The sequence below is a fragment of the Onthophagus taurus genome, chromosome 1 (genome assembly GCF_036711975.1).
Source record: "Onthophagus taurus isolate NC chromosome 1, IU_Otau_3.0, whole genome shotgun sequence".
In the NCBI taxonomy this organism is placed as follows: Eukaryota; Metazoa; Arthropoda; class Insecta; order Coleoptera; family Scarabaeidae; genus Onthophagus; species Onthophagus taurus.
The window spans coordinates 11,234,030-11,254,149 of NC_091966.1; the positions used below are offsets into that span (position 1 = coordinate 11,234,030).

The 20,120-nt window shown below is 31.7% G+C and overlaps 2 protein-coding genes across 6 annotated transcripts in view; both read right to left on the reverse strand.

Moving 5' to 3' along the window:
* Positions 1 to 29: 29 nt before the first annotated feature.
* Positions 30 to 9,023, reverse strand: LOC111420505 (type 2 phosphatidylinositol 4,5-bisphosphate 4-phosphatase). The gene is made up of 4 exons (XM_023053511.2): positions 8,845 to 9,023; positions 8,542 to 8,714; positions 8,132 to 8,341; positions 30 to 806 (listed from the first exon to the last, which is right to left on the reverse strand). Exons 1-4 carry the CDS (start codon positions 8,921 to 8,923, stop codon positions 525 to 527), a joined length of 744 nt encoding a protein of 247 aa, XP_022909279.1. The 5' UTR covers positions 8,924 to 9,023; the 3' UTR covers positions 30 to 524.
* A 5,866-nt stretch (positions 9,024 to 14,889) lies between these two features.
* LOC111420512 (sticks and stones) overlaps positions 14,890 to 20,120 on the reverse strand; it is a 368,860-nt gene continuing 363,629 nt past the window's right edge. For 4 of the 5 annotated variants that reach the window (XM_023053525.2, XM_071196923.1, XM_023053524.2 and 1 more), the window contains 2 exons: positions 19,056 to 19,269; positions 14,890 to 17,349 (listed from right to left, as the gene is read on the reverse strand). In XM_023053525.2, the coding sequence (XP_022909293.1) occupies positions 16,997 to 17,349; positions 19,056 to 19,269 (567 nt within the window). In that variant the 3' untranslated portion in view covers positions 14,890 to 16,996. Of the gene's footprint in view, positions 17,350 to 17,601; positions 17,694 to 19,055; positions 19,270 to 20,120 lie in introns of all 5 variants that reach the window. The other variant, XR_002707091.2, reaches the window with a different exon arrangement.

Consider the following 20,120-nt stretch of genomic DNA (forward strand, 5'->3'; position numbering starts at 1 on the left):
GAATGTAAAATTATATTACAAGTGTAATGTTCTTTTCATCCAACCATATTTACTTTTTCTTTTAATTTTTTGTCATGGCTTTTCCGCTTATACATATTTTATTATCACATCAAGAAACAAAATAACAATTATTAGTTATTATTAATTTAACACGTCTATTGTTGGGTTAAAACAATAAATCCTGGGTTATCTTTAATCTTAAATCTATTTAATCAATAACTAAGCTTAAATTAATGCAGGAAGCAACCTCAATGTAGTTCTCTTCTCTATCCATTTTTGATTTTTTAAGACAAGATTTACCCAGCATTATTTCTTATTTTGATACAAATTACATTAAAAAAAAAATAATAACCTAAATTGATCCAAATTAGATACCTTAATAAAAAACTTACGATACATTTTTTTTCAAAGATTTTCAAAACCAATTAAAAAAAAACTGAGTAATGTATAAACGGTATAAAAATCGTTCCTCAATCTCACCTCCTCACTATTATTTATCTTATTTTCCATCTTTTAAAGTTTTTTTACATAGGTCCTTCAATAATGCTAACTTTCATGAAACAATAATAAACACATCGAGCTAGAAGCGTGATAGATAATAAGAAAGCGCCTACATAGGCAACGTAAATTCCACCATGTTTCACTGCAAAGGTATACGTGCCCACGGTCACACCAATTCCGATGAAGAGAAATAAAAGACCAAAGATTAAGAAAACATTTGCACGACCTTTTGCGTAATCCGGTCCAACTGATGAAACTTTTCTGCAATGTGGGCACCTCGCTAATGCGTTATTCATAGTATTAAACTGAAACAACAAGAAAGTATGTTAAACATAAATACTAATTTGGATCTCTTTACTTTCAATCTTATTTAGAATAAGTCTAAAATTTCACTTAGTTAATAGAGGTAATAGTAGTTTTGAAAAAATCACATTTTACGCAATATCAAAAGACACATAAAGACAATAATTAGCGTTAGAGCTTGTTAATATAACATTAGTATCAAGTTATTAATGTAAAATATTAGGGCAGCTTTAAGTTTTGTAAAAATTGATCTATTTGTTATTAATATTATTCTGTACTTTTACTATTTTTATCTTTTATAATCATGCAATACAATTGCAGTCGATTCCGCTTAATTGGGACACCGATTAATCGAGATACTTATTTGGTACAGATTTCAAAGAACGGAATCTACACTATCTAATTAATGCACATTTTAATCTCCAAATTGGAACAGCTTTTGCCAAAATGATGTTTTTTCTGCCGGTCGCCGTTTTAAACGTTCAAACGATTATTTGAAAACGCACTCGTCTATTTGGCGTTGTTTTTTTCGGGATATCGGAATTGTATAAGAAAACGGCTATTTAAGGTAGTCGGAGATGACTAACAATAAGAAATTAGTAAAGTTACGATTGACAAAGTGGTTATTATCAAGCTACACCATATGGGTCCTAGTGTTATTCGTATATTGCAATGTCTGGATACAAAAATGCTCTGGGTCGGATTGCTATTCTATGCTGCGCCAATATGTCTGAAACTCACAAACGAAAATTGGTCGTTATGAATACTATGCTAACAAAAGTGCGTCGATGGCTTCTGAAATTTGTCGAAGTTAGCTTTTGAGTTGAGATAAAGAATTGGAAAATAAAAAAAGCAAAATTGTATTGCTTCTCGACAATTGTATAGGAACAGTCCCACATTAATTTAAAGAATATAAAGTTGGAATTTCTTCCACCTAATTCGACATCATTAATCCAATGGATATCGAAAATTTGAAAACGTTATATAAAGGAAAAGCTGGTCAACTACAAAGTACAATGCTTTGATGAAAATCTATTCCTAAACAGCTAGAGAAATAAATGGGAAAATTTCGATTTTGCAGGCAATACAGTTTACTGCTGACAGTTGATGGGGGGTAAAAACCAGCACCACACAAAACTGCTTTGGAATATGCGGTTTTAAAGCTTTAAGGGTAATCTTCACCATTCGATCGTAGGGATCGCAATCAAGAAGAGTTTTTATAATCCCGGGGGATTTCGGGATCAGAATTCTCTATCCCGGGTAATGTGGTTCTAACATTACAGTTTATTCTTAGACCATAATACAAAGCATTACAAAAAATCTACTATCCACAGAACTATTTTTAAAGATATGTCGCAGAACACACAATTTATCTATTGTTTTATCTCCTAAACCTGCTGAAGAGAAGCACCGTTTCGATTCCACACTTGTTGGTGGAATAGTTTTCAAACATTCAAAAACGAATTGAAGATGTTTACCGATGCTACCAACATTATTGAATATACCAATTTCTGTTAAATGGACAGGTGGCTGTTGTTTGTTTAGAGCAGAATAAAGTTAACCGATAGATGAAGCCAACCCATAGATCGTGTTTTATTCTTCAAAAAATAATAAATTAATGACATAAACATAATCCTGAAAATTCCGAAATCATAATCGATTTCCAAGGACAATTTTCGAGATTTAAATATGTACGGGATCCCGGGAATCCCTAGATGATCCGTTACAAAAGTCTGATAGAAATGGCGAAAATTTTCAAAAATAGATGAAATTTTACTACGTTACGGAGACACATGACGATGAACTGCGTTTGTGAAAAAAGTAGTGACAGCCGATACAGGAGCTAAAGCTTTCCTATGTGCCACTCTAGATAGAACAATCAGTGATTTGAAACGAATGGTATCACAAATGTAGAAATGCAGGATGCCTATAGTCCACCAAACGCAACAACCTTATTTGGATAAGAAAACGAATGGGTTCTACCAATAACTTTTAGACATCATTCGAACAACATGCATTTCGATAAAAAGACATCGACATGTACCTACTCAAATTACGAAGTCAAGCACTCAAAAACTATGGAAATTAATATGACATATACATTTTGATAAGTGGGCATCATTGGAGCTAAAAACTTAGGTTTTAGAAAATATCAGACTTACTACAATTGAAAAAAAATCGATTTATCCATAGAAATGAAAATAGAAATTTCGAGATTCGCACAGAGATTACGAATCACTAACTTAGTTAGTTAATTGAAAAAAAATGCAATGTTTGAAAAATTAAACTTCGTTTCTATACACTCCTTAGTTTCAATACTACAAGTAATTACATCATTTTACGTAGTCGAAGAAGGCGAAATACTTTTTTTATGATAACAGCGAAACAAATAGAAATGCTAAAACCAAGATTAGACAAATATTTTTTTTAATTTTGAAAACGAGAATCTGTGCGACAATATCTAAAACATCATTGCAGAACTGATTATTATCTTTCAGCTTCAGTCCATGACCAGTGAGCATGCACAATCCAAACAGTCGCTGGTCAGTCATTGTAGACTTAATCCATAGCCTCACTCTCCACAATGTGCAATTCATAAAAGTATTTATTGCCTCAGCAACTGCTAAAAAAAATCAGTTTCTTCAAAGTGTCATGAAGTATTATATCTGTTGTAATATGCGTTCCTTGGAAATATTTTAATCATGTATCATCGTCATATTAAATAAAATGTGTTTTCTTCGAACCTTGTTATTGAAGAATAATAGAATCTAAATATTGAAGAATGTAGGGTTGGTATCTATTTGGAATTGATCTATATTATTGTGGCAGAACAAAACGCCACAATTTAAAATTTTAAATTATTTCATTAAGTTTGGAAAATAAAATTTATGTTAGCTTTTGTGCTTTTTTTCAAGAACTGTTTCAATGGTTTCTTAACGTCAAGAAAGTTTGAAAGTTTATCCTAACACCTTGAAGAGTATTGATGACGGGCTTTATTTTCGAACTGTATTTTATTATTACCATATAATGAAGAATATGAGGCTGTCCAATATAGTCAAACTCTGGATTATGTCAAGAATCTTGACATTTTTTTATTTTATCAACGATTCGTTTTCTTAGAACCATTTTGGATGTCATTACCGGGAAAGAATTGAAAAACATCTTGCAACACATTCAAATTACAGCACTCTTGATTTTAAAACGTGTAGTGCATCAAATAAGCTACGAGCTATACAAGCATTTTGTTTCTCCTCTACTATGAATGTAGAAAAAAATGATAGTTTGATTGGTTGCAATTTCATCTTAATTCCACATATATGGAATATTTTTAAACCTGATAACATTGTATTACAAGATAAACACTTCATTTTATCATGTACAGAAATAAAACAAACACTATCTTTCATTCTACATTAACTATTCTATTTTCTTCGCTCAATCTTTTTTTAGACGTATTATACGATATACAGGGTGTTTCAGGTTTTTGTAGCAGGACTTTAACAGTCGATAGATCTTTTAAAATTAGCACAAAAACTTCATATAAACATAGGTCGACAAACGCTTTGTTTTGAAGATACAGGGTGTTCAAGTAAAATTTTTTAATTGATTTTTATTTAATATTACACGTGTATTTCAACCGATTCTATTCCAATTTGATATATGGAGGTTTTTTGGCATGAGAAAGACGATTGTGGAGTCAGTTTTACTATAGCCGCTCTGTAACGTATTCTTTACGGATTAAAATAATAATAACTTTTCTGACTGTATACTTTTTGGCTTTTTGAACAAAAATTCTTATTCTCGGTACTTTTTTATGCAAAAACGGTACTCTTATCAAAATGCGCTAAAGTTGATCGTTGCCAAGATAGTCCGCTTTTTATTATTCGATACAGACCAATTTTTTAGAGGATTGTTAAAGATAGGTATAATGTTTGCCATTGAAACAAAGTAGGTAAGTTCACCAATATTTTAGTTTATTGTATCAAGTATTAAACCACCAGTAGTTGTTGATCAGCAACCCATAGATCGTGTTTTATTCTTCAAAAAATAGTACATTAATGACATAAACATAATCCTGAAAATTCCGAAATCATCATCGATTTCATGGGTTTGCAAACGGAAATTCAGCAGAAATAGCCCTAGAGTATAGGAGAAGATATCCAAATAGAAGACATCCGCATCCTTCTGTGTTTGTGAAAGTGTATAGACTAATAGTTGAACAAGAGTTAAATAATGACGGGTAGATCGTAATAATGACAATGTTAGACTGCAAAGAAACTTTAGAAGAAGAATTTTGCGTGAATTCGACAGAGACGTGAATTAAAAGAATTTCAAATGCCTTACGAATTTCTAGGGCGCGTGTTTATCGCCTTTTAAAACATGATCATAGATATGCTTATCATTTACAACCCTTGCAAGGATTGCAACCAGGCGATGAAGAACGGCGTGTAACGTTTTGTCGGTGGATTTTTTAAATAATGTAATGTGGAACGATGAATCGTGTTTTACAAGACGTGGGATTGTAAACTTTCATAATTTACATGTTTGGGCGCATGAAAATCCCCACGCAATTCGGCCACGAAACTTCCAACATGAATTTAGTGTCAACGTCTGGGTAGGTGTTTATAATAATCATCTTTTCGGGCTTTCTTGTTCTTGTAATTTTTTGGTAGCTGAACATGCCAATATGTGGGATGACATTGATTTAGCTTTAAGAAGAAAAGCCTGGTTTCAACTTGATGATTGTGCAGCTTATCATGGTAGGGTGGTAAGAAATTAGCTGGACAACCATTTTCTTGCAAGATGGATTGGTCGTGGTGGATCAGTCGCAATGCCCAACGACCTGCAGATCTTAATACTTTGGACTTTTTTGTGTGGAGATATTTGAAAGGAAAATTGTATGAGACACCTGTTCCCACGAGGGATCAACTTGTAATAGGATTAGGAATGCTCGTAATGGCATAAGGCTGTTCTTAAATACCATTACTCGATCAGTAACTCGTCGTTCAGAATTGTGTAAGCAAAATTTTTCACATTTTCAACAATTTCTTTAATTTTTTTCTGTTATTATTTAGATTAAAAAACATGAATAAACTAAAACATTAGTTAATTTATCTACTTTGTTTCTATGGCACACATTATTTTAACTATCTTTAACTATCCACTAAAAACATTGGTCTATATCGAATAATAAAAAGCGGATTATCTTGAAAACGATAAACTTTAGCGCATTTTCATAAGAGTACCCTTTTTGCTTAAAAAGTACAGAGAATAAGAATTTTTATTCAAAAAGTATACCGTCAGAAAAGTTCTCTTCCAACTGAATGGCTGAATGAAGGTCGCGTGAGAAAAAAAACGTTATGAGTAATGTCTGAACCTCATTGGACAAGTCACAAGAAATCGTTAGAACATATGGCAGCGTTAAAACTATAATTCCAAATATTGAGTAATCAGTAATCAATATATCAAAGTAAATTGAAAATTACTAATAAGTCCGCACAAGTTATTTGGCCTTGAAAAGAACGTTATAGAATTTCAAAATAAATCTTATTAGATCCACAAATTTTCGTAAAAATGCATTGAATAACAGTTCAAGTGATCTCTACTTCAATCAGTCATTTTTTCTATAGAACACTTTTTATACTAAGACATCTATCACATAATATAATTGTGTAGGGAGGAAAACCTACCATAGTATAGTTTCCGATATTTCTGGTGGTTTTTATGACTTAATTGCAGTCATATAACGAACAAAGATGGGGTTGTATACAGGTAGTTTACGAACCCCAAACTCTGGCGTGAGTTGTTCAGGTCCACATTAACGAAAATTTCAATAACTAATTCAATAATTCAATAACTAATTCTAAGATAATTATAAAAAATATGTTTTAATTTTTATATTATAAATTAATACTTGCTTTTTTTTGTAAAATCATTTAAGTATAAGTAAATTTATATTCTTTACTACATTTCTCTTTTATTTTGTTGAATTTAAAATAAAATAAAAAAGAAGTGCGTCCCTGGACCTAGTTCCCTAGGAGGACCTATCATAAATCATGTCCAGGTACTTTTTCCTGGTGATAATTACTGCCACTACTGTTTCTGAGGGTCATAAAAACCACCAGAAATATGGGAGACTATACAAGTCTGAATCCTGGGGTTTCTCTAGTAAATTCAATTCAAAAGAATATCAATGTTCAAGGTTGGGTATTTCTTTGTAGCATATAACAAAGATGCTCAATCAGTCTAAATTTCCAATTTAAGTGTTTGACTCAAGCAGCGCGATCTGCTCCTCAGATTTTATGTCAAAAAATCCCACTACATTTCGAGCGCTGTGGACAACTGACTGTGCTGTCAATGGCTTAATAGTTAAATAACGTCTCTTACAACACTCATTGCATCAAAAGTTTTACTCGACCATTTATACTCATTGTTGGTTAATAAAAAACAAGACAAAACTGGCGATATCTCTCTATGGGGATACCAATCACTGTGTTTAACAAATATTGTAACAAACAACATTGTTTAACGTTTCAGATATTGTAATCTTCAGAAACAAATATCAAATGAAAGAAGTTTATAAACAAGTTGCAACATGATTTCTGGAACTTCAACAAACACTGTTTTAATACACAGTGATACATGACATAACTTTATCTGATGAAATAAGGCTAAAAATGTTTTTCAAAGTCTTAATAAGGACTATGATTAAAATAGAAATTTATAAAATAAACCATTAAATTGCTTTAGAATTATTCATTCAACTTAAATATTCACATTATATAAAATAGATATATTACAAATTACCATTACCAATCACTGTGTTTAACAAATATTGTAACAAACAACAATGTTTAACGTTTCAGATACTGTAATCTTCAGAAACAAGTATCAAATGAAAGAAGTTTATAAACAAGTTGCAACATGATTTCTGGAACTTCAACAAACACTGTTTTAATACACAGTGATACATGACATAATTTTATCTGATGAAATAAGGCTAAAAATGTTTTTCAAAGTCTTGATAAGGACTATGATTAAAATAGAAATTTATAAAATAAACCATTAAATTGCTTTAGAATTATTCATTCAACTTAAATATTCACATTATTAATCATAATAATCTTGCATAAATTCTTGATAACAAAACTACCATAAACAATTTTTATTCAAATCATTTTTGAGATTAAAAAACCGTAAAATAGATGCCTTTCTTATTAATAAGTGTAAAAACCATTAAAATTCAAATAGTCTTAAGAATATTTAGGAATGAATCACTTTCTTTTTTACTTTTCCTGTCCCTTTTTCCTTATTTTATTTTACTTACAAGAAATGTATCGTGACAATGTCCACATACAACACGACACATTCCAGGCATCGAAGGCACTGGTGGTGTCACAGGACTTGGTGCCAAATTGATTATCCTTTTGCAGTTTGGTCTTGGGCATGCAATCCTCTGTGAAGAACTTTTGCATATCAAAAGACAATTGCATGGGCATCGTACATATTTTTTTCCAGGTGGAGCATTTCTGATGGGCTACAAAAAAAATTTAAATTTGTTATTGTAATGCAATACAATTTTTATTATATTCATTATTCCACCAAAATATTATCATCAAAATTTAATCTGAATTAATAAATTGTAAACAACTTATTACAATTGGAAAGATAAAACATTATCAATCATAAATTTATTAATAACATTAGTTCATCAAATAATAATTTAAAGAAACTCACAGTCGCCTCATTACATTGACAACATTTAACAACATGTTGATCCTTTTTTCCCGATATATCAATCATAGCTTGACAAACTCGGCAAGTAACCATCGGAACACCTCCACCGCCCGAACCTTGATAAAACGGAGGAGGTAATTCATCAGGTCCAATTGGAGAAACTGTAGCTTGTGCTAAAATTAAAATTTAACTCATTAGGTACATATCAACAATTTAAATCGTAAGATTAATGAATAATTAAAAGTCGGTATTTGAGTCATTGTGTGAAGAGAATTAAAAAAAAAAACAAAGTTCTTTACTCACTTTGTACGTCTCCATTATGCGTTGAATTGTCATGTTGTCTAAGCAGAGGCTGCTTTTCACCTTCGTTTGTGTCCCCCATTGCTCGAAAACGAAATTCTTAATGAATTTCGAACAATGGACTTGAAGGGGTCTAAATGGAAATGGTACGATCACTTTTGACAGATGTACATCACACACACAGATGATAAAGGTGGGAATTTTAATTTTTATGCCGTTGGTTAAACTGATTATCTTTAAAAAAATTATTTAACTTTAAATGGATTTAATCTTATTATCTTTAATAAACAAATAAGAAAATTAAACAGTCTCTTTGTCAATATTTAATTTGTAGATTAATTGAAAAGAAAAATATTTAAAAACAGTTTTATTTCTAGGGAATTTGTTTATCAGAGATTGGCGAACATTTCGAATGAATTTAAATTGAATTTGATTAATTTGATTTTCAAAAAAGTAAATAAATAATACATTTTTATGATGATTACTTTATTAAGAACAAATATAAATGAAATTTTAATTTCAAATCTGGGAATTTATGTTAACTTAAATGTTAGAAAAATAAATTTGCGATGTTATTGATAAGTGTGATTTATTGAAGAAAATATTTATCATAAGCATATTTTTTGCACATAGAACTTTGTAACAATATCACTATTATAAGTATTCATTTCAATTTCAATCCTTAAGGCTTTACGAATTTCGTTTAAATTTAATTTAAATGGAGTTTTAACATTGCTTTGCTGAACAAGGTGGCCCACAATTTGTCATTTTCTTTATAATTTCATCAGCGGAAATGTTTTTATAGTTGGCAAGCTCTGTTAAAAATGTTTGATAATCCTCTACATTCAAATCTTTCTGTTTCAATTTATTAAAGCATGTAGCAGTATCTGTTGTCGTTATTACTTTGCCATCGATTACTTTAGCTTGTTTCATCCATTTATCAGATTGACCTAAAGTTATTGCTTTTCCATCTGCACCTGACACTCCGAATTTTGCGAAAGCTTGAAAAGCTGTTTCCAAATCCATTTTTTTAAAATGAAAATGCAATTTTAACGAGAAATTTGAATGAAATGTCAAATATTCAAATATATTATTATGTTGAACATATTTAATCAAGCTTCATAGATTTTAATAACAAATTATTTTAATCTTTTTCGGGTTTGTGTTGGTGATTATTTTCTGCTGGGCATCTTCAAAGTTTTAGACGTTTTAGCAATTTTTAAATTCAATCAAATAAGATAAATTTCTTTCCAGTTAATTCTGAAAATTATTATAAAAATAATAGCAACATTTTATGTTATCATTCTTCCTATACCTTATAAACAAATGTAATTTAGGATGAACCATGATGAGGTTTAATGTGACTTATGACATATCTTGATTTAATTGGCTTTTTCGAAGTAGAAACAGCAATTGTGTTTCAATTAACAGAATTTATCAGTTTCATTTAGGCTTATTAAAACGTAAGCTCTATTTATTTCTATTACTATAGTTCCATCCCTTGATAATTTGTAGTTTGTAATCGCTTTTCTGACAGTTTTCCGATGACTTTAACATAAAGTGACTTTATTTTCGACAACTAAACCAGAAAAATTAACATTAAAAGAATCTGGTAAGTTCTAAAACTCGTATCTTGAAAGGATCAAATTTCCTAAAGGGTGCGCGAAGTGGGGTCCTATAAAATTCGGGCAACGTCTCCGCATAATTAAGACGAAGAATTCCCAAGATCGACATTTTCGAGGAATTGCGGCGAAAGGATTTGATTGCATTTTTAAAAATCTTGATCATAGATTAAGAAAACAAGAAACCAGATATGAACACTAACGTAAGTAGTTCTAAGAATTGTATGTAAAGTTATCTATTAAAGATTGAGTCCGGAGCGAACTCTGGAGTTAGCCCCAGTCCAGAGTAAACAACACCTCCTTGAAGCTCGCATAGACTACATCACACCTACTTTCTTAAACAGGCCACACTTTGACATCATTGAGTCGATACTCCAGAGCAACTTTAGCACAGGTAAAACGCTGACCATCTACACTGATGGATCAAAGAAGGCTGGAGGCTTCGGAACGAGAATCTTCTCGCACGATCTCCAGCTGCACCTGTCCATTTCGCTAGGGTCATACTGCACTATTGCTCAGGTAAATAACTGCTATAAATATAGCAGCTAACGTGATCATCGACCTCAAAGGATGGCAGAAACGTTGTAATATGCACTGATAGCAGACAGGCTATGCTAGCGCTTAGTAGGCATCGAACTACATCATCGTTAGTGAAGTCCTATCGGTAATCACTTGAGGAGGCTAATGATTATAACAACGCCACGGTAAAGTGGCAGAAAAGACATACCGGAAATAAGGGACTTTAATACAGCATCAAAGCTGATCAACTTCATCTCCCATCGAGCTTTTTGCGATAGATGGGATAAGACTGCAGCAAGTCTTTGTAAATTCTTCAATTGTTCATAGGAATCTTGAACTAAACTATTTAAATAGCTCCATAGACAAAAGTCTGCGGATTTTAAATCTGAAGATTCTTACAACGAGATCCCCTCGCCCTTTCCATTTCCAAATGGTTTTTTACTTAGCTACTCTGTTGAACAGGATTTGTATTTAACAGTTATAATATTGGTTTAAAGTTTGCACAAATGCCTATTTCAATACGACGCTGATGTGATAAAACTTTTTTGTGTTTCCTGGAAAATCAGGTAAATGTCGTTTATGCCGTTTTGGCTAGGTAACGACAATATTTAGATGTAGTCCCTGATTTAATAGTAACTCTTCCAAACGTCCAGAAAGAGTATTTTCCAGGAAATCAACATTAAACAGACGTTTAGACTAAAAGGCTGTTGATGTCTGGTTTCAACGACGGATCGTCAGACCATACATGATTATTACGGCAGTTGAATATTCTTTTTCTAGTAAAACCAACTTCATCAGTGAACAGAATGTTAGTTAAGAAATCTGCTCGTTCAGCAGCTTCTCATCAAAACCGAACAGAATGTCAATCTGGCTTGGTAATGCGGAGGAGTAGATACTTGCACATGGTAGATAAATGAGCTGCTCACGGAGAGTTCTCCAAACAACACGTGCGCTGTACCCATTTTGCTTTAGGCAAAATTCTTCTCACACATATTGATCTCTGTTCATCTCTGCCTGTCCGTTATCATAAAATCTATTTTCAAAGCCCGCCCAACCTGAAAGAAGCAGGTTGGGCAGGTGGTTTCTGGGGAGCGTGGTACATTAGTAACATTCTGCGGAATTATAGCGACTTCTGGAGTTTCCTTGCCCTCTCTTTACATCTTTCCCAGGGTAAGAATAAAAGATGAATATCTGTATGGTTCAGCACCAGGCTCCGTCTGTTTTGGAAAGACTGGGTGGATGACTGCTGAAATTTTTGTAAATGTGTTGGAACATATCAAGAAGCATAAGAACTACAGTGCCGAAAATCCAATATTACTCATAGTTGATAACTACGAGACGCACAAGAGCCTTGCAGCTATTTTATATTGTAGAGAAAACGGTATTAAACTACTTTCATTTCCGCCGCACTAGATGTCGGGATCTATGGGCCATTAAATTTAAATCAAGGTGTAGAGCATCATTCAACGACTTTTTGAGCCCCAATCCTGGGACAACGATTAAATATATCACCTTCCTCAACTTTCACGTGAACCATGCTTGTATCATTTACCCCAATAAACAACGTGAAAGCGTTTGCTAAAACAGTAATTTGGCCGCTAAATTCTCAAGTTTTCTCTGAAAATGATTACTTTCCAACAATGGTCACTGACGGGCCTTTCAGCACACCCGTGGCAATTTAGGATTTAGATATTTCCGTAGCAAAACAAGATGCAATGAGTGACTTGCCAGGTCTTTCTGGAATCCAAGATACTACTAACATTAACAAGATGGTGACATGTATTGTTGAAGAGTTGCTTGTAAACGTATTCAAAGAGAGAAAAAAGAATTACACGGTTGCTGATATTCGCCCTTTCCCAATAGCACCCCCACGTAAGATTGTACGTAAATCCAGGCAAGGAAGCTCCAAACATTACACCGACACACCGGAAAGGGAACGAATTGAGGATATTGAAAGGGAGAAAATGATAAAACAAGCTAAGAAAAATGCTACAAGACAAGTCTTTCCAACAAAAAGTAAGAAATCAGAAAAAAAGAAGGTGGTGTCAAAATTAAATACTGAAAAGAAAGTAAGTAAAGAAAAGAAATGGCAAAAGAAAATTCAAGTTGAGATATCTTCATCTGATTCAGATATCGAGGTTCCAAAAACAAGAAAAGGCAAATATTCTGATTTATCACATCTAGACAACATGGACCTAGAAGATGAAGAAGCTGATGTGCCAAGCTTACTAGAGTTTGAAACAATAATTGAGATCGATAATTACATTTTAGTTAAGTTTCCTACAAAGAGAGCATCAAATATTACATTGGCAAAGTCCTGGCTGTTGATCAGCTTTTTGCGAAAAAAGGCAATACAGGTTTTGTTTTCCCGAATATTTTGGACGTGTCAGTGGTCCCTAGGTCTGATGTCATTTTGAAACTGCCACAACCTATCAAGTCAAGCACTACAAGAGTAAATGCAATAATTAAGTTTCCAATTAACTTAGATATGTATTACGTCATTGAATAAAGAGTTTGAATTCATTGTAGCCTGTTTCTTTTTTGTATTATAATTTTGGTCTCTTAGGTACCACACTGTCCGAACGTACCAAGTGTATTTTTCCTCGTGTGTTTTTTATAAATATTACTGAGTTGAAAAATATGGCCTGTTTTTAAACTCTTAACGTTTTGTAACATGTGTAATAGAGCATACTTTGTTGTATTACTAAAAGGTAGTAGTTACCTTTTATGTTTGATGAAATAGAGACAGCTGACCAAAAGTGTCCGAATGTGCCCCGGTTGAATAGACCATTGCAATTACTCAAATTTCTCTACGGGTTTCGCAAAGTCGAACAGAATCAACAAGAATCAACAAACAAAGTCGATGAAAAATTATTTGAGCTAATAACATTGCTAAGTATTAAGTATTATCAATACTTAATACTAATAAGTAATACTTAATAAATCCTATTAATTTGCGGAGCCATGCTCATTAATACTCAACTTGTTTTCGACCGTAGTATTATTATAAATTATTGTAAACGAAGAAAATATAAATTAATTGATTTTATACTTTTTTACTGCTTTATTCTTCAAGTCGGCTTGACAAGTTTCGACTTACGTCATTTTCAGAAGCGTCGTTAATTTAAAAAACCAGAGTTTAAAAAACGCACGTGCACTTTCAACATTTGTAGAATTTCTAATACTTTCTGTCACAAATCAATGACGGATATAGATTATAAATTAAAGTTTTGTATACAGATGATTAAAATTTTAAATATTAACACATTAAAATTTGAGGTAAAGATAAAACGAACGGACATTACAAGTAAATGAAATAAAATGGATGATCTTACAAGAATAATTGCAATTATTGTACAATGATTTATAATACTGAAATGAAGAATTATACAAGATTGTTGTTACATGAATAAGTTTTTCTAAAAAGAAAGATACGTTATTCTTGACTTAAGAAATCTATTCCCGATACGAAAATGGGATTGTTGACGCAACACTAAGATACTCTTTTTCAAAATTATTGATTTACTTTCACTAAGAGTTCGTTTTCTTGAGTATCAAGAATATTTGTATACTTGCTTTGAGAATATGTGGTTTTTCTTCACTCAACGAAATGATCTTCTTGTGAATATACAAGAATATAATACGCTTGAGCCAAGAGTAATAATCTTCGTTCAAGAATATATTTCTCTCTGTGTATACTTTTCTCTAAATATCATTTTCATCGTGTTTATTTTTTTATTTTGAATGTGAATTATGGATATTTTTAATTTCAAAAATGTTGTTTTATCAATTAAATAAATAAATGAAATTGTAAGAAAGCGTACATTTGGTACAATAGGCATTTAAAAAGCAAAAATCACTTACCTGTAATTTATTTATTAATTAGATTAAAATGAAAGTAAACAAAAAGTATTATGAGCATTTATTCATAAATTTTAACAATATACAGTATGAGATGAACAGACATACACATTATTTATATTGACTGGACAATTTAACATATTTTTTTAATTTTTTTAGTACAGTGAGCATTCACACACACATATCAACAATAAGAAAAAACAGTAAGTAATCGATCGATTCATTTCGGATAAACACACGAATTGTGTTTTCTCGCGTTTTCCTGAATAATTTGATTATTTCCTGTAATCGAATAACGCCAATCTATATTTACAGCGTTTGCCTCGTTTTATTAGTTACTCGGGTCTTTCTTCGACTACACTTTTGCTTACGCCTTTTGCCTCTACTTAAATCAGTCGCATATTATGTTTTATTTTTTTAATTTTTTTTCCGAACGGGTTAAAAATATTGCCCTTATAAGTTACGTTATTTTATTTTCCATTTTAGTTTATCATTGAGGAACAAAACATTAAAATTAAACCACATTGAAACGGCCACGAAATGCTACAGTTTCTTTTTTGATTTACTATTTGTACTCATTTACAATTTATTTTAAAATTATAAAATTATTTTCGGGCCAATATTTATAATATAAACATGTAAGCAACAAAGAGAACAAGAAAATTTAATACGCTACTATATATTTTTTTTAATAATAATAATTCATAAATACGTGGCAGATTGTGTTTATTCATAATATTATGTTTATTACGAATTTAAAAGGCACTTTTTCACACCTAAAACATTTGGCAAAAATTGGAAGGTTTGAGTTTCACTTTAAAAACTTTTTACATTTTATTTACACGACTTTTTCATGATTTTTTTTTAGAGATACGATTTATCTCGGTAAGGATTAAATCTTACGTTTAAGCTCAGGCTTAGAACTTGATTATACATCCATTTTCATTATGTCTCTTTTTACTAAAATATATGTTTTTAGTATCCTATAAAAATGATTGTTTCGAACTATTTTTTTTGTGAAATACTACATGCAAGGATGTGTTAGGTTATACTAAATGGAATTAAAGTTTGTTACCATTTCTTTGTTTTGATATATTCCACTGACTTATTGCTTATTAATTAAAGATAATTATTATATTACTAATGTGTTATTGCTAAAAATTGAGTAATTTTTTGTCGTTTACTAGTTAAAACATTTTTTTTAAATTTTCTTTTATTCCAATTAGTATCCCCGGATTGTTATATTATACCCTATTTGTCCGAAAATAATCTAATTAACATACAAAAAAAAATAATAAACGAAAAAGTACAATACGGAACTTTTTTATTACGATAGAAATATTACAAAAAATAGAATAGATTATGTACAGAAAGAAATAAAAAAATATACAAAAAAATGAAAAAGAAGGTTATTATTGTGGGTTAATAAAGTAAAAAAATCTCTATATGAATAGGTTGTTATACCGAAGGATAGCAATTAACTTTGGTTCTTCAAATGGACTAGTAAGAACTTTTTTTCTTCATCTAAAAATACTTATATATAAAAATAACTTAATCAATTTAAGTATTAAATTGAAATAAATGTAAACATTTTTTTTTGTTGGACTTTGTAAAAAAAAAATTGAACAAAAATATATTATTAGATAATACTAAAACATACTTAATATACTCGTTAACAGTTTCATGGTTTAAACCATAATGCATAGTATATGTAGAGTAGTTTAATTAATTATTACTATAAACTATACATTTATATACAAGATCACATTTTCTTCTATACAAAAATAATGTCACGAGTTAAAATCCTTTTCCTTTTAATTCTTTTTCTTTTAATAGTTAGTTACGTCTAGGTCATTTGTAGCAATTTTATTCACATATACACAAAAACTGTCCATATTATTAATAGTTTTAACAATAAATTAACAAATAACAACGTCCATTTAGCACAGATTAAAAAAGGTTATTGTTGTTAATAGAGTTAAATCTTTTTTTATGAAAATCACATTTACTTAACTTTTAATTATTATTTATTATACCAAAAAATCTCTTTTAATCTCGAATTCTATTCACTATGTTTCAAACTTCACTGATCTTAAATCCAAATTCTCACTTGATTAAAACAATTACAAAACATACAAAATATCCTCCTTATCTCAGACAAGGTGTCCTTCTTGCTCGTTAACCCCATTATAACCGTTACCGAAACTGCTCAATTCCCGCTTTTGGCTGAGTGTTTGAGCTTGAAGGATTTGAGTATTTTGGCTTGTATTGTGAAGAACATCTGGAGGTGGAACTCCACTTCGTTGATGACGTAATAATGATCCATTCGCTGGAAGTGGTGGTGTGGCAGGCGTCATTGAATGTGTTAAATGCGGATGGGCTGGTACTGGGGGTGGATTTTGAAAATCTAACGGCGGTGGATAACTTAGATATCTATCAGACATGTTGAAATAGGATCCGTCTGCTGGTGGAGCTGGGGATGGGGCGCTTATATACGACGATTTTCCTAAAAAGAAATAAAAATGTTAAAAAAATGTTTGAACTACAAACAAGATATTCAGGGAGATATGAGAAATGAGCCTGCAAAAATTTGCAATCCTAGTAATGCTTTATTATTTCTTTTAATTATTTTCTGCAATCTTATTTTAGTGCCTAAAAAGCTGAGATAGCCACCTGAATGATTAATATTGATCTTGCCCTGACCCAAAAGTGATTTATACATTCGCCTAAACCGATTATGTTACATGGCCTGACTTACCTGTCGATAAAAGCTGTCTTTTTCCTTCTTATTCATCAACTATCAACTATCTCATCTACGTCTTTCGGTCCTTTGCTAGTAATAATAGGTACCTGCGAAAAATTGGACCGATGTTCAGTTTCCAAGGGCTGATTGAGCTACTAAACATAATTGGTTTAGACGAATGTACGTATCCCAACTAGTACTTGTAACATAAATGAAATAATCATAGAGATTTTATAGTAATAACATTAGGGTACACAGAAACGAAATATAGTTATGTAAGACTAGATGTGTATTAGGCGACCAGGCCGTGCGGCACAGTCGCAGAGACCACCGAAATACCATAAGCAAAATGTAATCGTGGGAGGTATTTAAGAATGAGTGGAGGGAGGTGATTGATTTTTTAAGAAGTTTATGCCTGGCTTCCGCTGTCGGAAAGGTTTTAGACTGAGTGTTTCCTAAAAGGTTGCTGACATATATAGAAAGAGAGGGTTGGATGAGGGTCAGTTCGGGTTTAAGAGAGGACAGGGTAGTTCAGATTGTGGGATAGAATGATAAAGAACGTGAAGAAAGGAAAGGTGAATAGAATTCACAGAGTAGTAGAGGCGTCGAATATGGAAAATGTAGTGTCCTGGCTACCTACTATGTGCTGTGGAATTTTTTTTTTAACGATAGGAGTATGCAATGCGCCCGCGGGGATCTAGTTTGGGGCTGGTACTGTGGTTGTTTGCATGAATGAGTAAGCAGATGACCATGTCATACTAATCTTAGACGTCTCAGTTAAGAAGATCGAGAGAAATTAGAAAAAGGCGCGGAAGCTATGTGAGGAATGTAGGGTGCGGTATGAGTGAGGAAAGTTAGAAGGTCTGTTTTGTGGAGTTAAAATCATGGATCGGTGTAAGGTCAGCGGATAGTAGAATAATTAAAGGGTTGAATATTGCGCAGAGGCTCTTCCAGTAGATCGGACGGTGCCCACTGACAATAGGCATAGACATGTGTAACGACAATATGACAGCAATGGGGTGGTTGACAATGACTAAGAGAAAAAGTGTGGGGGTGAATGATGTTCTGAAAGTGTCAGGAAAGTGGACAGTATATTCCGTTTCACTATATTCGTTTTTCGTTTTATATTGTAATTAGATTAGGTTTGAAGCGTTGTGTTTTATTGTGGATTTTGGTTGTCGTCAAGTGGTTTTGATTAATTGTTAATGCATCCGTTAAATATCCTAATATTAAGCTTAACAATACAATTTAATTTATCCACGGTTATTTCAATAAATATAATTTTCATCTCGAGATAAAAGTGATTCAATAAATTTTGAAAATAAAATTCCATAAATATTTGATTGCAGAAAAAATATAAAATACACCACGATTGCAAAGTTTGATTTAATACTTACATGTTAGTTAAAATTTCGGGGGCAACATAACTAATATGGTTGTATTTACAAATAAATAATTATTTATTTTACCTGAAATAGTACCATGATAACCGAGACTTTGATCATCGCGAGTTCTTCTTTCTATTGTATGTTGATGGTGGTGGTGAGGATGGGGTAAAGTGTGAGTTTTATGTGCTACATTCGGTTGGATTTGCATTTCATATCCTGGGTAAACTGGATAAGCGCTGTTGTAATCTTGTTGATCCATTAAGTAGGTACTTGCGGCTTGTTTTCTTCCTTCATCCTAGAATGGAAAAAGATTATAAATTTTTTTAAATTGATTCACAAAATCTAACTTTTCGATTACAAAATTCACAATTCAGCATTTGGCAATACATATATGACAATTTTTTGATCAGAAAGGCAATCTAACATTCATTTTAGTAGGTATCATGAAAAAATAAAAAATGAAATCTTGTAAAATGGGTTATAATAATAACTATATCAATGTATAAAAGCATATTAAACGTTCTGGAGGCTGATGTAACTCATCGGAAAAACATACAGTTTGTTTGATGGTACTCAGATACGCCCGAGCACTTCAATTCTGCTACACTTTGCCATGTTCCCCTGTTTAATTAAACTACGATCCAAATGGATTATAATTGCTCTAGTTAACTGTTGGTTCAGTAACATTATTCATGGTATTCGTTTTTTCAATAATATCAAAGGGCCATAACGTTGTTAAAAGCTATTGACTATTATTGCAGTTAAGTTAATGAATAAATAAAAACGGTTCAGTCTTTTAGGTAATTTTATTTTATTACTTTCCCGAGAAAAGCAATTCTTCCTCAAGAAATAGATACTTTTAATATCGAAAATTGATAATAATTTCTTTGATAGATCATGTAATATACAATCTGTTGTTATATATATTGACACAAGAAAAAAATGAACTTTAAATGCAGATTGGGTTGGAGTAAAAAAAGTTTCAGTGTGTTGCCACGATTGTCCTAATAATGAGATATCACACAATGAAGTGGGTGATACTGTCACATATTTCAAACATACCTAAGAACCCACATCGCCAAGATTCTGTCTCCTTTTACAGGTAAAACAGAATCATATGTCAGAGATTCTACGCATGTTGTAGAA

Coding starts and splice junctions, on each gene's coding strand:
- LOC111420505 (XM_023053511.2), bottom strand. CDS start 8,923: ATGGGGGACACAAACGAAGGTGAAAAGCAGCCTCTGCTTAGACAACAT. Junction 8,342..8,541: donor GTCAATGTAATGAGGCGACT/GTGAGTTTCTTT, acceptor TTTTTTTTGTAG/CCCATCAGAAATGCTCCACC. Junction 807..8,131: donor ATTGTCACGATACATTTCTT/GTAAGTAAAATA, acceptor TTGTTGTTTCAG/TTTAATACTATGAATAACGC.